Source organism: Otolemur garnettii, unplaced genomic scaffold (assembly GCF_000181295.1).
Source record: "Otolemur garnettii isolate 467f Iridium unplaced genomic scaffold, OtoGar3 scaffold00002, whole genome shotgun sequence".
Classification (NCBI taxonomy): Eukaryota; Metazoa; Chordata; class Mammalia; order Primates; family Galagidae; genus Otolemur; species Otolemur garnettii.
In genome coordinates this window covers 29,428,851-29,444,722 of record NW_003852397.1, presented here as the reverse complement: position 1 = coordinate 29,444,722, position 15,872 = coordinate 29,428,851, and the positions used below count along the sequence as shown (strand labels likewise).

The window sequence follows — 15,872 nt, the reverse complement described above, 5'->3', positions numbered from 1 at the left end:
GGGAAGAGCCTCTTTGCCTCTTCTAGCTTCAGAGGCCCCCCAGGCATGCCTTGGCTTGTGGCAGCATCACTCCAATCTCTGCCTCCGTCTTCACACCTTCTTTTATGTGTCACTATGTGTGCTCCCCTCTTCTTATAAGGAAACCCAGCATTGGATTTAGGGTCCATCCTGAGGTCCTTAACTATTGCATCTGCAATGACTCTCTTTCCAAGTAGCATTACATTCTGAGGTCCTGGGTGGACATGAACTTGGGGTGACCTTTAAACTAGTAAAAGGCTGGTAACTATTCAACCTACCCTAAGCCTTAAAGGAAACAACTGACAGCAAAAACTTGTACATCCTTTCCCTTGGCCTTTCTGACATTAGAACATCACAGGCCACCCGCCTCAGAAACTGGGACCCTGGAGGTCTATTCCTTCACCTTTATCCTTGGTTCCAACTCATTGCTAAAAATGTTAAGAGTTCTTACATCTTTCTCTGGCTATTTAGTCTCTCTCTCCTGGGCACCAGATGGCAGTGTAAGTAGAGAAAACAGTTAACATGCTGTCTTCCTATAAAAGCTTTCTTTTGATTAAAGTCCTGTGCCACTGAAACTGTTATGCTTCTTCACATCAGTGTCTGATTTTCAGGAGAGAGAAGAGGGAAGCTATTGAATTGTCTTGGTATGAGTGTGTGTTGGGACTTGTAGTACTTAATGGATGGACTGAGAAACCACTATTCTTATCTAGTAATATTTTGGATGGAGGATGGGGGATAGAAGAGGGTCCTTCTTGGAGATCTGTGTTAATCCTCAATCTCTATCACTTTGGGGAAGGCACCAGGTGGTGCTCTATTTTGTGTACCTTCTCATGAGACTGTATTTCTTTTGCCAAGTTAACTGACTATTATTGTTCAATGTCCATTTTCAACAGAGATCAAAAGGTATTCTTCTGGGAGTGGTTGGCACAGATGTCCCAGTGAAAGAGCTTCTGAAGACCATCCCCAAATACAAGGTAATGCTGACCTAATTAATAAAATCAGAGCAACAGAAATACCAGGTATCTGATTTTCACATAAGTCAGAGTTCAAACTTTATCTCCCTGTTGAGCAATGGTTTTTTTTTGTTTGTTTTTTTTTAACCATCATTGTAACCTATTACCTTGACTTTGTACCATCTATACAGTTACTTAACGGGTATATTTAAATTTAAATTGACTTGCTGTTTTTCTTAATTACCTCTGCTAACCTCAATTTAAAGAATCAATGTTTTGATGTGATTGTTATATTTTTCTTTTTTTTTTTTTTTTTTTTTTTTTGAGACAGAGCCTCAAGCTGTCCCCCTGGGTAGAGTGCCGTGGCATTACAGCTCACAGCAACCTCCAACTCCTGGGCTCAAGCAAGTCTCCTGCCTCAGCCTCCCAAGTAGCTGGGACTACAGGCGCCCACCACAACGCCCGGCAATTTTTTTTTGGTTGCAGCCTTCATTGTTGTTTTGGCGGATCCGGGCTGGGGATTCGAACCCGCCACCTTAGGTGTACGTGGCTGGAGCCTTAGCCGGTTGAGCTATAGGCACCGAGCCTGTTATATTTTTCTGATACAGAGTATTGACATGATGATCTTTTAAAAAGATGGCCCAAAGAGTTCCTCAATCCTATGTAGGAGACTCTCTCGGGTTCCTATGTGTGGGAGGCTCCTGAGAAAAGTAGAACAAAAAGTAGGAAGTGGGAGATCCCCTCAGTGCCCCACACAGGTGCACAAAACAACTCAGGACCCTCTGGATGTGTGTCTGAGTTTGCATGTGGGGAAGGGCTGCACTGGCCATGCAGAGTTCAGGACCACGTCCTCTGTCTCCTCCTCAGCACAGCACAGAGTAGCTAGTTCATCTCCATTCAGGCCTGTTCAGATTGTTGAAGGCTCCCTCTGCGCCTATCTGGACGGCAGCCAGGAATCTGGGATTATTTCTTATCAGGGACTCTTTCCTTCGTTCCACCTTCCCTGGTATGCCGAGGCTTGATTTGCCACAGTTGTGAGGGGCCCATTGGCCTTCCTGGGCCTGCAGGGAGGCAGACAGTGGTTAGAATTCAGCTCTAGAGGTTCCTGGCTCCATGACTGATGGGGTAGATGTGGACAGTCCCTCTAAACTTTAGTTCCCCTTTTGTCAAATGGTGATAGCCACATTCATCCACCAAAGCTTTTGCATTGGAGTTAAGTTTCTAGAGGTACAACTGAACATTTAGATGGTCAAACCCATGTACTCAAGTTTCAGGAACTGTCAGTCCCCAGAAACTGAAAAGCAAGGGTGTGGGTGAGGGAAGGCTTTGAGGCCCCTAAAGATAGTAAACTTGTCTTTGGTTGGGATTCCCAGAGACAGGTATCCAGAACTTCTGGCTCACTGTTTAAGGAAGTGTGTTCCACCCATAGACAATGTTCCCAAATAGCTCATTAGCTTCTTATTTCACATGATGAAATGTAGAAAACAAAGCACTACTTGGTATGTATCCTATAAATCAAGAAAGAATAAATATAACTGTAATCAGTAACAATTACCCTATGGTTCAGTTCCTCAAAACTCCCTCTACCAGGCAATGTGCTAAGCTCTTTATAGCATTATCTCACTTAATAATAAGTAGATATTAAAATTACCTTTATTTGGCCCAGCACCCGTAGCTCAGTGCGTAGGGCTCCAGCCACATACACCAAAGCTGGTGGGATTGAGCCAGGCCCTGGCCTGCTAAATAACAATGACAATTGCAACAAAAAAAATAGCCGGGTGGTGTGGCGGGTTCCTGTAGTCCCAGCTACTTGGGAGGCTGAGGCAAGAGAATCACTTGAGCCCAAGAGTTTGAGGTTGCTGTGAGCTGTGACGCCCTGGCACTCTACCGAGGGTGACATAGTGAGTCTCTGTCTCAAATAAATAAATAAATAAAATTTTAAAAAAATAAAATTACCTTTATTTTATGGCTAAAGAAACTGAGGCATAAGAAGCTTAAATATCTTGCCAATCTCTCAACTTTCAAGTGGGCAAGCCATGATTTTAACTTCTGTAACCCCAGTACTCTGAGGAGTGATAAGAGAAATGGCAGTAGCTCAATTCATAATCGCCAAGTCCTGGAAGCAACCAAAGTGCCCATCAACCCATGAATGGATCAACAACCTGTGGTATATGGATGTTATGGAATATTGTGCAGCCATTAAAAATGACAGAGACTACATCTTTTACATTTACTTGGGTGGAGTTGAAATACATTCTTCTCAGTAAAGTGTCACAAGAATGGAAAGGATAAATATTCAATGTACACCATAGTAATATGAAATCAATATATAAACAATTACATGTTCCTAACAACAATAAAACACTATTATAGTCCAGTTGAGTGGTAGTGGGGAGTGGGAGGGAGTGGGCGTATGGCAGAAGAAGGGAGGGTGTGAGGTGGGATCTCACCTAATGTGCACATTGTGAAGGTGAATAACATGCTCCCTGGGTGAGGGGCTCTTGTACAGATGGAACTTTACCCTGGAAGGGAGAACAATATAGCCTAAATATTGTACCCTCATATTAATTTGAATAAAGTTTAAAAAAAAAACAAAATAATCATAATTAAAATACAGTAAATGTTTATTGAACTTCTTACTATATAGTTGGTATAATCCAAAGTACTTTACATGAATTATTCCTATGGGATTCTTATTACACTGTCATAAATGGGTACATTGGCCTCATTTTTAGGTAAGGGTGCTTCAAAGAACCTTCACAAGATCACTCAGCTGGTAAGAGATAAATGAAACAAAGTGTAACAAGAGGATGGAGGAAGAGGGGCTAGAGTAAATTAAGTGGCTGGGTTTGAAAGGCAGACACTTCTGTCTTCTGCTTTCTCCAGGGCTGAGCTTGGGAAGCAGAGATGTAGGGACAGCATGGCATCCCTCCTTCGCTTTTCATAAAGAGACTCACGAAAGGTGTACAAGTCAGCCAGGGACAGGCATGGCCAATGGGCCTTTCTCCGAGGGAGAGGAGAGCTCTAGGGAGCAGAGTTCAGGTCACACCTTGCCCTCCTGATTAACACCTTGTAAAGATGAGTCACCTCTTGGCTCTCAGGGTTTTCCCAGAAGATAGAATTCTTTCTTTCTCCCTTAGCTTCATAGGTTTTCCCACAAACTATCAGACTTCCTGTAATTTTTATTAAGAATTCCAGACACCCCAGCAATAATTTCCAGACACCATGGCCTCTGTTAACATAACGAGCCATTTTATAATTGGGTTCACTTCATTAGCCCAAAGTCTCTCCAGTTGGAAGGGAAGTGCCTCCTTTCCCCAGGCTGTTGGACCACGCAGGCTTCTGGCCTCCAGGAGAGCATGCTTCAGACCAGGGCCCCTTTGGCAAGCCCAAGAGCTGGAAGGTCTTGTGTCCGATATGTTCTCGATTACATCACGGGACTACACATTAGAAAGGACGGGAAGACCAGTTCTATTTCAGAGGAAAGAAGAATTAGGCATTTCATCAGCATATTGATTTGTGACCCCAAACAAATATTAGACAATGTCATATTGCAAATGTGTGATTCTCTGACTCATCCAAAAGATGTATTTTGAGATTTGCTCAGAGCCTCACTTCTTACATCTACATTAGCTCCTATCTATCTGCCACCAACCCACCAACAAAACGTTTTGATTTATTCCCTCAGAATGTTCGATTGGGAAGGATTTTAACTAGACTGTTTCTTAACATTAGGAAGACTTTGTCAGGTACAGGTCTGAGGAGGATGGGTTATGCATCAACTGGGGCAAATCAGCTTTTGGGGGGCATATTTTTAATACAGTAGAACCTCTGTAAGTTGACTACGCACAGGACTGTAACAAACTAGTCACCACCTGGAAGGTGGTCAACATGAGGAGCTAGGCTTCCTGGACTGACACACACATGTAGTGCATGTCCAGTCTGTGAAAATTAGGTCAACTTAAAGAGGTGGTCAGTGCAGGGAGGTGGTCAGCTATGGAAGTTCTGCTGTAATTACTTTAGTTCACATTTTTAAGACAAATTAGGTAATACTTGAGTAAAGTCATGCTGGTCTTAAATACACACAACTCCTAGGGATGCCTGCCTTGTGCTCGCCCTTGTGGCACTGACTGTAGAAGTCAAAGGTGGGTGACAGGGTCTCCTCCTCACAGAGTTCATTCTAATGGAGGAGTCACTGCTGCAGGTTCTTCCTGAAATATGACAGAGGAGGGAAGGAAAACTGGCTAGTGTGGCAAGATGGGAAAATGCGTAGCATTTCTATGCATTAAGGTGAAAGTGGGGATGGAAATGTGCTTGGGTTTATGACAGTGTGGTATGGGAAGGAGAAAGCAAAGGGGAGGCAGGGGAGACTGCTTATAGCAGGTGATCCTGAGGCTGAGTTCATAGCACAGGTGAGTACTCACTGGGAGAGAGGAGGCTGCTCTAGGCAGCTGGCCTCATGCGAGGAAAGGTCTGAATGGGAGAGAGGGCTGCAGGGGTGTGCCATATTCTCTGAGGGGCAGGTGGGTGAGGGGTGAGGGCCCAGACCCCAGGGAGGTCTCAGGGACAGACTCGTGGGGTCTACCTTACACACCAAGGGGTCTCCAGTGGACTTTACAAAAAGGAGCCACATGGTCAGAGTTATCTTTGACTTTGACCAACCTGGAGGATGATTATTTGGGCCAACCTTGGAGACAAGAAGAACAGTCAAGAACCATTGTAGAAATCTGCTGACTAATTGTGTGGTGGTAAGGTCAGACAGTAGGTTAAATCAGGGAAAATAAAATAAGGAGGGTTGAGAAATGACTTGGTTTGAGGGGCTGGTGGGGATGAAAGAGAGAAAAGAGTCTAAGGATGATGATGCTGTAGTTTCTAACCAGGGAGTCTGCATGGGTGGTCGTGCTGCCTGCTGAGAGAGAGAGAGAGATGCAGTATCAAAGAACTCTCGTTGACCCACTGACAGAGTGGGTCTGAAGTGCCTAAGAAGGGGCAGGAAAAAGGAGATCAACACTTGGGTGATTGGATCACCCTCAAGAGGAGAGACCAACAAGGCAGGAGCATGGCCTGGGATCCACAATCTGTAGGTAGTTGCTGGAAGTCACTGGAGGAGAAGGCAGTTAAGGAAGATAAGGGCCATGGAGGATAGAGTCATAAGGAAAAGGAGACCTGAGGAAAGGCAGCAGAGTGAGGATCCTGGGGAGAGGAGGAACTTGGCTAGCGTGGGGCCTGCATGCTGAGGGAATAGTGTCAGGGAGGGGGAGGCAGTTGGCTAATAGAACCAGGAAGATTTGAGAGGGGAAATCCTAGAGGGTTGGCAATTAGGTGGCCACTGGCAATTGGCAACCACTGAGAAAGGAGTTTCTTTGGTATCTTGTGGGGTGGAGGGAGGACAAAGGCAGAGTTGGTGGTGTGGAGGACAATGGGTGGAAGACCTTGAGTGAGAGAGTGCACTCCACCTCTGCATTTCAGGGGAGGAGGTAGAAGGTTAACTTAGCTCTCATTAAATGCAATTTCATTCACTGTTTCCCTGCTTCCGCCTTTCCCTACTTCTCTTCCCCCCATCCCAACCATACCTCCATATATATACTTTTAAAAATTTCAGGTTAATATGAGGGTACAAATGTTTAGGTTATATTGTTTTCATTTCTAAGGTAAAGTTCAAGTTGTAGTTGAGACCTTCATCCAGGGGGCGTGCTGAACACCCTCACATTGTGCATATTAGGTGAGCTCCCTCCATTCGCTCTCCCTCCTTTCCTCTCCCATCTCCTCCTCTTCCCTCCCCCTTCTTAGATTATATGTATGTTTTTTCTGTAGTGTGGGAGTCTCCAATCCCATTCCTAGGTATCTATACAGAAGAACTAAAATCATTTCACCACAAGGACATTTGCGCCAGAATCTTTATTGCAGCTCGATTTACAATTGCCAAGACATGGAAGCAACCATGGAGTACGATTGAACCATAAGAAAAGATGGAGACTTTACATCTTTTATGTTTACCTGGATGGAGTTGAAACATATTCTTCTTAGTAAAATATCTCAAAAATGGAGGGGGGGGGAGTATCCAATGCACTTAATACTAATATGAAACCAATATATAAACAACTACAAGCCCACATGAGAGAAAAACCACAAGTATAGCCTCCAGACATTTTAAAAGATACAGTATTACCTTTGCCCTCATGGAACTTACATTCTGGTGGGGCACTAAACAATCAGTGTTCCGGACTGATGCTTTGATTACTTATCATCAATTTCATAAATAATTGATAATCATTTTGATAAGTGCCGTACCAAAAAAAGCCCAGCATATTAAGAGGAATCCTACTTCTTTTGAACACTGCTCCCCCAGAGCAAAACAAGAACCAAACTCGTGTACATTAGAAGACGCTGAATACATGAGCTGACTATAAAACAGGATTTGTTTGGTCTAAGTTTGAGTTTCAATTCCCAGTCAAATATCACTTTTGACTTTACTAGAAAAAGTCAAACTCTCAGAGTCCTTCTTGACCCCTCCAGTCCATCTTCAGCTAGGACTTAATAATGGTAATTAATGCAGTGTTGACTGTGTCTGACATTTTTCCAAGAGACAAGATGAAAGAGACGATATACATCTCAAAGGATAGGAAATCTCCGGTTTATCTTCCACAGCATAATGAAATATACTTTTACCATTAGAGTCAAGCAGAATCTTATTAAGACTTGCTGTGCAAGGTAACTCCAGGAGAAAACGTCTGTTGCCCTTGACTACCACGTGTGTATTTGCTTTATGTAATGCAACGGAAACTTTTAATTGCCGGTGTTAAATTCTCTGAAGTTAATTTCACATCACCTTGACGTTAAGCTAACAAGCAGACAGGGTCATTCTTGGTTTGTAAACTCTGTTGTCTGGATCATTTAATAGTATCACATTCAAGAATGTGAGTGGCAGAGAATTTAAAGAAAAAAACATTGAGGGCTCAGAACTATGAAATAATTCCTTAGGGGGAAAAAAATAGATAACTGGTTTTTCTTCTCCTTTTCACTGCTCTGGTAAAAGTGGCTTAAATTTTCTTTCTTCAGAGAGAAAGATCAGTATGAGTTTTATGCCAGAGGCCATTTTAATACATGAATGATTTGTAGGTAAATTTATTGTAGCCAATGGGTGCAGTCAACTGTGTAATAGAAATATTGTCAAAAAGCCGGGATTATTATTTAAATAAGTGCGGTGTTAAATTTGATTACATACTTTTTAAAGCTAATAAAACATTTCATTGCTCGCAAACTATTTCCCATAGTCCCATTTAGTTAGAAAACATAAATTAAGTGAGGCTCTGCATAGAAAATTACCCAGGCTTTGTGTCGGTGGAAGCATGCGTGGTGAAGCTGGGCAGTCGCACAATTTGAAGACGAAAAGATATAAAATGGGTTGGCAGGCTCCTCTATAGTCTGGGGCGGGGGCGGGGGCGCACTTTTATCCTTGAAGAATTATGGAAAATGACAGCCTCGGGGAGTGCCTATTTGAGATGGGCCCCTGGGTACAGATCGCAGGAAGCCTACAGAACCCTGCTTTCCTTAATACGGGCAGAGAGAGGATGCCCTGACTGATGAAATTCTCTTCATTTGGACAGAAGGCCTTTTCAGAAACATTAACCACTTTCTTGTTTGTTTGTTTGTTTTTAAAGTAAATGCTTTTGTCTTAAATAAATAAAAATAAAGCCTTTGGATGCCAGGGTGGGGCCGTGACATTTTAAATTGTGCTATTTGCTGAGCTTATCCTTTGACAGGTCTTCATTTCCACCAAATGTCAAGGATCAGTGCCTTGCATTCATTGTAATGAAATATTGTGCTGATAAGGGTTATGAATGCCAAGTTAAAGCTGTAAATTACTAAATGCCGGGCTGCTTTATGCTTCGTGAATTCACCAGGGAGCAAGCTAATGAAGGTTTCTTTCTTGCTTCCTCTTACAGTTAGGGATTCACGGTTATGCCTTTGCAATCACAAATAATGGATATATCCTGACGCATCCAGAACTCAGGCCACTGGTAAGAGAAATCTACATTTCTGTGTTTCTGCTTGTATGATTTTAAAAGATCTCTTCAGTTCTACAGTGATGACACTTCGCAAAAGTTTTCACTTTAAAACTGCTCAATTCATAGTATTATAAATGTTGTTTTAAATAATTTATAACTAGTGTTTTGACACTTAATATTTAAATAACATAAGATAAATATGTTTACTACCGTGCTCTTGTATCTAAGTCATATATATCTGTATGCATGTGTTTATTTCACATCTGCCATTATATGGAAAATCGTTGTTTAACTCTAGACAGCATGAACCCACTGTACTGGGTCCCCTTATATGATAAATGGACTGTCACACACTAGCTCCAGATCCACTGATTCCATAGTCTCATTCAATAGAACATATCAGACCCTGGGTCCCTGGAAATTCATTACAATGGGATTTATCCCCAAATTACATTGCTTAAGTCCAGTGCTTTGTGCATTAAAGATATTCAACACCTTTTTTATAGAATCAAAACTGTTGAGATTTCCTCCATTTCCTATCCACATCTTATCCAGTAGCATTGCTTGGTGACCTGGTATATAAGCCACTTTCTTTCTCTCAGCATTGGTTTTTTTTTTCTTTACTTCCCTTGTTCTCCTATGCTATGACTTTTTTTTAATTAAATCATAGCACTGTACATTAATACTATCATGGGGTACAGTGTACTGTTTCTGTATATAATTTGAAATACTTTCATCCAACTGGTTAACATAGCCTTCATGTCTTTTTCTGAGTTATTGTGTTAAGACATTTATATTCTACATTTAGAGAGACTCACATGTACCCTTATAGGATGAACCATAGGCGTTGATCCCACCAATCACCCTCCCTCCACACACCCTCCCCCCTCCCCTTCCCTCCCTCTTCCCCCTCCCCATATTCCTGGGCTAAAATTGGGTTATAGCTTTCCTATGAAAGCTATAAATTAGTTTCATAGTAGGGCTGAGTACATAGGATACTTTTTCCTCCATTCTTGGGATACTTTGCTAAGAAGAATATTTTCCAGCTCCATCCGTGTAAACATGAAGGAGGTAAAGTCTCTATCTTTCTTAATGGCTGCATAGTATTCCATGGTGTACATATACCACAATTTATTCACATTCATGGATCGATGGGCTTTTGGGCTTCTTCCATGACCTAGCAATTATGAATTGAGCTGCAATGAACATTCTGATACAAATATCTTTATTGTAGTGTGATTTTTGGTCTTCTGGATGTATACCTAATAGAGGAATTATAGGATCAAATGGCAGGTCTATTTTTAGTTCTTGAAGTGTTCTCCAGATGTCTTTCCAAAGGGAACTTATTAGTTTGCAATCCCACTAGCAGTGTAGAAGTGTTCCCTTTTCTCCATAACCATACCAGCATCTGTGATTTTGTGATATAGGCTAATCTTACTGGTGTTAGATGATATCTCAAAGTAGTTTTGATTTGCATTTCTCTGATGATTAAGGATGGTGAGTATTTTTTCATATATTTGTAGGCCATGCGCCTATTTTCACTCTCTATGGAATAAGTTGGGGTTAGGCCAAGTCCAAGACAGCCCATGGTATCATCAAGCCCAGATCCCTGGGTAGAGGCTTCCTGGAGCGCTGTGTTGAGATTGTGAGCTGGCAGCCAGGCTTGTCGACTGACAGTGTCTCCTGTGGATGCTGCTGGGACTCTGGTAGCAGGTGTGACATGTGCATGCCTTCCCTAGACTAGTTGCAATTTTTTAAAAGACATCCTTTGGGGTTTGTGTATCTTTCTTTAAAATAATATAATTATTAATAATTTTTAAAAATAATATAAAAGTATAAATAATACAGTGAACTCTGCTTTTTAAAGTATAGTTTTCTCTAGCAATCCCTCTCTACATACACATAAATGCACATGTACTCATCCACCCTGCACAGCTTGTTTCTGTTCTTCAAAATCAGAAAATAGGAGCAATGCCTGCTATACAAATGTTTGTTGGCAAAACATTGTGGGGACCAGGTCACCTCTCGCTTGCATCATTGTTTAGAAACAGTTCATGTGAGGGCTCCATCATCATCTGACTTTGCTGTAATCACCCTGGTATTAATGGAGTCATGACCACATCATGTGGATCCCATATGCATGCTTCAAGATGGGACTTACGGTAACATTCGATTTGAGCAATTTTTTTTTTTATCAGAAAAGGACTGAATTAACGGTTAGCTGTTTCCAAATGTAACTCAGAATTATTGTAAAGTCTGACTGAAAAAGCTGCTGACTTTTTTAAAGACAGGTAAGTTTAAAGACATCTATAAGTCTAAAAAGCTTAGCACATTGCCCATGTCCAGGCTGACCAGCTGGGGTGTTTGTTGGGGGAAGCAGGAGTTACACGTTTGTGTGGCTGAATACGGACTTGCTTATTTGTTCCAAATTGGAATAGAGCAGGGTCAATGAAACAAACCTGAATCCTCTGCTATTAAATGAATTAATTTCTTACTATAAACTTTTAAAGAAAGAACAAATGGAACCAGATGTTAGAAGTCACCAAGGTAGCTTCCTTCCCTCTGCAGCCATGGAAATGATGAGCTGCCCTCTACACGGTCTACACACAGTATCTTCCTGGGCTTTTATATCTATTGGTCATGCAGCAAATGGTGTGTTTGTAGATAGTCTATCAGATGCACTTGCCAGAGCTGTGACCACTGAGAGGGCAGCTGAAAGGCTCTTAGAAAAGAAGGCCCAGCAGTCAATTCTGTTCATCTCCTCAAAGTACAAATAACGCACAGGTAGAAGTCATTTCTGTTGTTCTCACTGCTGAAACACTGTAGTGGATGGTGTCACCAAAAGTGGTAGTCAGGCTTGAGCCTCCATGGGGGGGCCCAACCAAATGCCCTACATCTCACTGTGAGAACTCAAACCAGATGAACCATTTTGTAATTGATCCATGACAAGAAGATCAGAAATGGACTGGTCAGTGGGTCACATATCCTATTCTTCTGTCTCTGACCCTAAGGCCATCAGATACTTAGAAGAGGTTTAGGGGGCTACCAATCATTGAGAATTACTTACATGAACCCATCTGATGTGATCAATAAGTATCTGCTGACTCCAACTTGATTTTGCATTTTTCTTCTGAGCTAAGAGCAGCAGGCAAGTGAAAGGAACTCAACATTAGCCTCACACAGTGATAAAGTTACACTGCCACATCCCAGCTCTGTGACTGAGTAAGTCACACAGCCTCTCAGAGCAGCATTTTCTCTTGTAGTTGTGCCATAACCATAAAGCAAATATCATAGCTCGGCTGTCAGGGTACATGCGAGAATGTGAGCAAAGGACCTGGTGCAGCAGAGCAGGCCCTAGGGATCTCAGGGGCATTGGCGGTTATTCTGGCATCTAGCTAGTGTTAGATTGGTTCTATTGATCTGAGCTCAACTACTATAAAGGTTGAAAGGACATGGTGGGGACAGGTGCTTAGAGACGGAGTATAAAAGAACGTTTTTTAATTATTCAAGTGGTTCAGATTATTATGATAAACTTTGACAAGGGATTGTGTACACTTACATGCACATGCACACACCCATCAGTATACAGATACAACCTCTGGAATCATGCAACCTGCCCTCATACTAGTCTGCCATTAACTTGTGTGACCTCAGCCAAGTCTATCTGTTCCTGTCACCATCTCTCTCAGACACACACACACCCTCAATTTTCTTTTTGGTTCTATAGCATCTTAACCATCTGTGGTCCAGAGGACAAGGAGACAACTGTACTGTAATGTTCTGTGTGAACCCATGTAAGGAAACCAAAGTTGTTTATTTGTTTAAATGAAGCAAGAATAATAATACTAGAAGCCACAGTAACTGAAGAATGGTAGTTGAGAGCCAGCCTACATGCATCCTCCTGGCTCTGGCACTCTGTGTTTGCCTGTCTCTGTCTTTCCTCTCCTCCCTCCTTACTACCAGTCCATCCAGCACATAGTAGGGGCTCAGTAGATGATCAAATGAAGGAATCCTCCAAAGCTACTGTTTTCATTTCACTTACTTTGTGTTCTTCTGCAGGAGCTAATTAACTTACAAGCTTTCCCTGGAAATTTGGTGTCTGCACTGGGCATCAATCCACCCTGGCCAGAGCCCTGAGTGTGGCTAGGAGCAGCCAGCTGCTAGTAGCTCCCTGGTTAGCTCAGGCAGGGAATCCTCATTCAAATCCCATTCATCTCCTCCCAAGCCCAGCCATATAATCGAATCCCTATTATAAATGGACATTCCCCTCAGTTCTGGCCAAGACTGCCAGATTAACACGGTGGGTGTGAGTGTGGGGTTGTGGCCAGCGAGGGGAGGATGGAGCAAGCTTGCTTAAAATAACTCATACGCCCTCTCCATCTGCCATTGAGGTTGTGTCTGCTCCTGCAGCCAGAGGAAAGAAGTGGGTTTCTCTGTAGCACAACACCAATATTTTTCTAATTCATCCAATAAAATCTTTCCCCTGAACTTAATGTTTGGCTTGATTTTATCCAGTATTTTCTTTAATCTTGTGTGATTTGGGTGTGAATCATGAAGTGTCTCCAAAAACAGCTCAGAGGTAGGAGCCTTACTCAGCGGACTTGCTCTGGTTTAATTGGCAAAGCTGCTAAAGTAATACTTTGTGATAACTGGGCTCTCTTTTGTCCTCTGTCACGTGTTTCTCAGCCACTCTCCTTGTCCCCAGCTTGTGACTTCCTGATTGACTGACTATTGTTGGTTCATCAAGCATTGACCATGTGGCTGGTATGGCCCAGTCCTGTGGTAGGCTAAAGGCTGTAAGGAGATCTTTCAAAGAGATAGGGGCTGTTTCAAGGGATTGGGGCAAGCTTCTGTTCTCAGGGTGGGGCACCGAAGAACAGTGCAGCAAGGGCAATTAAACCCTCTTAACCTTGAGAAATGCTTTCCGAGTAGTTACGACACACCTGGGAATTTTTCTTGTTCTTTACCACTCTTTAACTGTCAGGCTAACAGTATTTTAAGGTATAGTTGCTGTCTACATTTCAGGTTCTTGCTCTTTATTTTTCCTTTGTCTTTGAGAGCTTTATGGATTTTTCCTAAAATATGGAGCCCTAAATATATCTCCTTTGCTTCTTTTACCCAACAGGGGATTAAGAGCTGTAGGACTGTGAAGGTGTTTCCTTTTGCATGATATGTGTTTTTGTTGAGATTTTGGCCACTCATTTCTCCCTTCCTTCGAGAATAAAGTGGCATCTACATTGATTTCCTTCCCTGAGCAGGTCTCGCAAGATAGACCTGGTCCAGTCTCTAAGAGAACACACATAAAAAATTCCTCTTCAGCAATAGTGGGGTTTTACGGAGGAGCCTTGGGCAGGCAAAACTTAGAAATCATTTCCATGAAAATTTCAGGTGTTGAGATCTGCCAAAAGCTGTTTACTCTCTCTCTCCAAACCCAGGAGATGGGAAAGGATGTTAGAGGGATTTTATTCTGGGTGAAAATTCACCTGTCACTGTGCATGGTGGTTGATGAGACGGGAAATAGGAGTGATGTTGTTTCTGCAACATTCACTGATATTCTCTATGTTCCAGGCCTGAGAAGGCTGCTGGGAGAAGTCACAGAAACGTGCTCTGCCTCAACAGCATGGCTAAGACATGCATTAAGACATGCACATGGCTCGGCGCCTGTGGCTCAAGTGGCTAAGGCGCCAGTCACATACACCTAAGGTGGCGGGTTCGAATCCAGCCCGGACCCACCAAACAACAATGATGGCTGCAACCAAAAAATAGCTGGGCGTTGTGGCGGGTGCCTGTGGTCCCAGCTACTTGGGAGGCTGGGGCAGGAGACTCGCTTAAGCCCAGGAGTTGGAGGTTGCTGTGAGCTGTGAAGCCAAGGCACTCTACCCAGGGGGGATAGCTTGAGGCTCTGTCTCAAAAAAAAAAAAAAAAAAAAGACATACACATAAATACCTATGGCTGCTAGGGAAGTGCACTTTTTGTTTCTTATAGTGTTGTTGGTCTTTGTTTGTTTTTCTAATATACATTGGTTCTTTTTTTTATGGGACAAGAATGATTCTAAGTATTTATGTGTGTTAGCTGCTTTAGTCATTCACTAATTGAGTAGCAAGCCAGTAGCAAGCAAGATGCAGGTTCCTTGGAAAGGCCCAGAAGGATAAGGGAAAGACAACGGGGAGCGGAGGGCGGGAGATACACCTAGAGGTAGCCTGGAGTTGAGGTGTAGACAGCTGTGAGGCCTGGGCTGATGAGCTGGGGGGTCCTTTAAGAGGAAGACAGATAATCCCATGTTACCGATGAGAGTGCTAAGGGGACTTCCCCCAAATCACACAGTCGGGAAGAGCCAGAACCAGTAGCCCTAACCCTAATTAGTTTAGGTGTACCAAGTTCACTCTGCTGTGTTGGTTCTTCAAGAAAGGAAAGGCAGGTGGTTAGAGGGTGGAAGTGACCAAGACACCTGGTCTCTGAGCACATAGGTGAATACCCAGGAAACCATGGCACGTTATGGTTAGAATCTGTCTTGATGTAGCACTGTCTGGGAAGAATATAAGAAGAGCCACAAACATGAGCCCCTATGAAATTAAAAAAAAATTTTTTAATGTCTTAACACAAAAACTAAGAAAATGCTATGAAGGCTATGTTAATCAGTTTGATGAAAACATTTCAAATTGTATATAAAACCAGCACACTGTACCCCATGATTACACTAATGTACACAGCTATGATTTAATAAAAAAAAGTTTAAAAACCTACTCTTTAAGCCTAACTTACATATCTTTTTATTTTTTTTATTTTATTTTATTTTTTTTATTGAATGGTAACTATGTACATTAATGCACTTCTGGGGTACAGTGTGGGGTTTTCACATGCAATCTGAAATACTTCCATCAAACTGGTCAAC

The 15,872-nt window shown here is 42.5% G+C and overlaps 1 protein-coding gene across 1 annotated transcript in view; it reads left to right on the top strand.

Moving 5' to 3' along the window:
* CACNA2D3 (calcium voltage-gated channel auxiliary subunit alpha2delta 3) overlaps positions 1-15,872 on the top strand; it is an 876,027-nt gene that overhangs the window by 653,625 nt on the left and 206,530 nt on the right. Inside the window, exons 15-16 of the mRNA XM_003781696.2 lie at positions 912-992; positions 8,918-8,992. Coding sequence (XP_003781744.2) covers positions 912-992; positions 8,918-8,992 — 156 coding nt within the window. The remainder of the gene's footprint in view (positions 1-911; positions 993-8,917; positions 8,993-15,872) is intronic.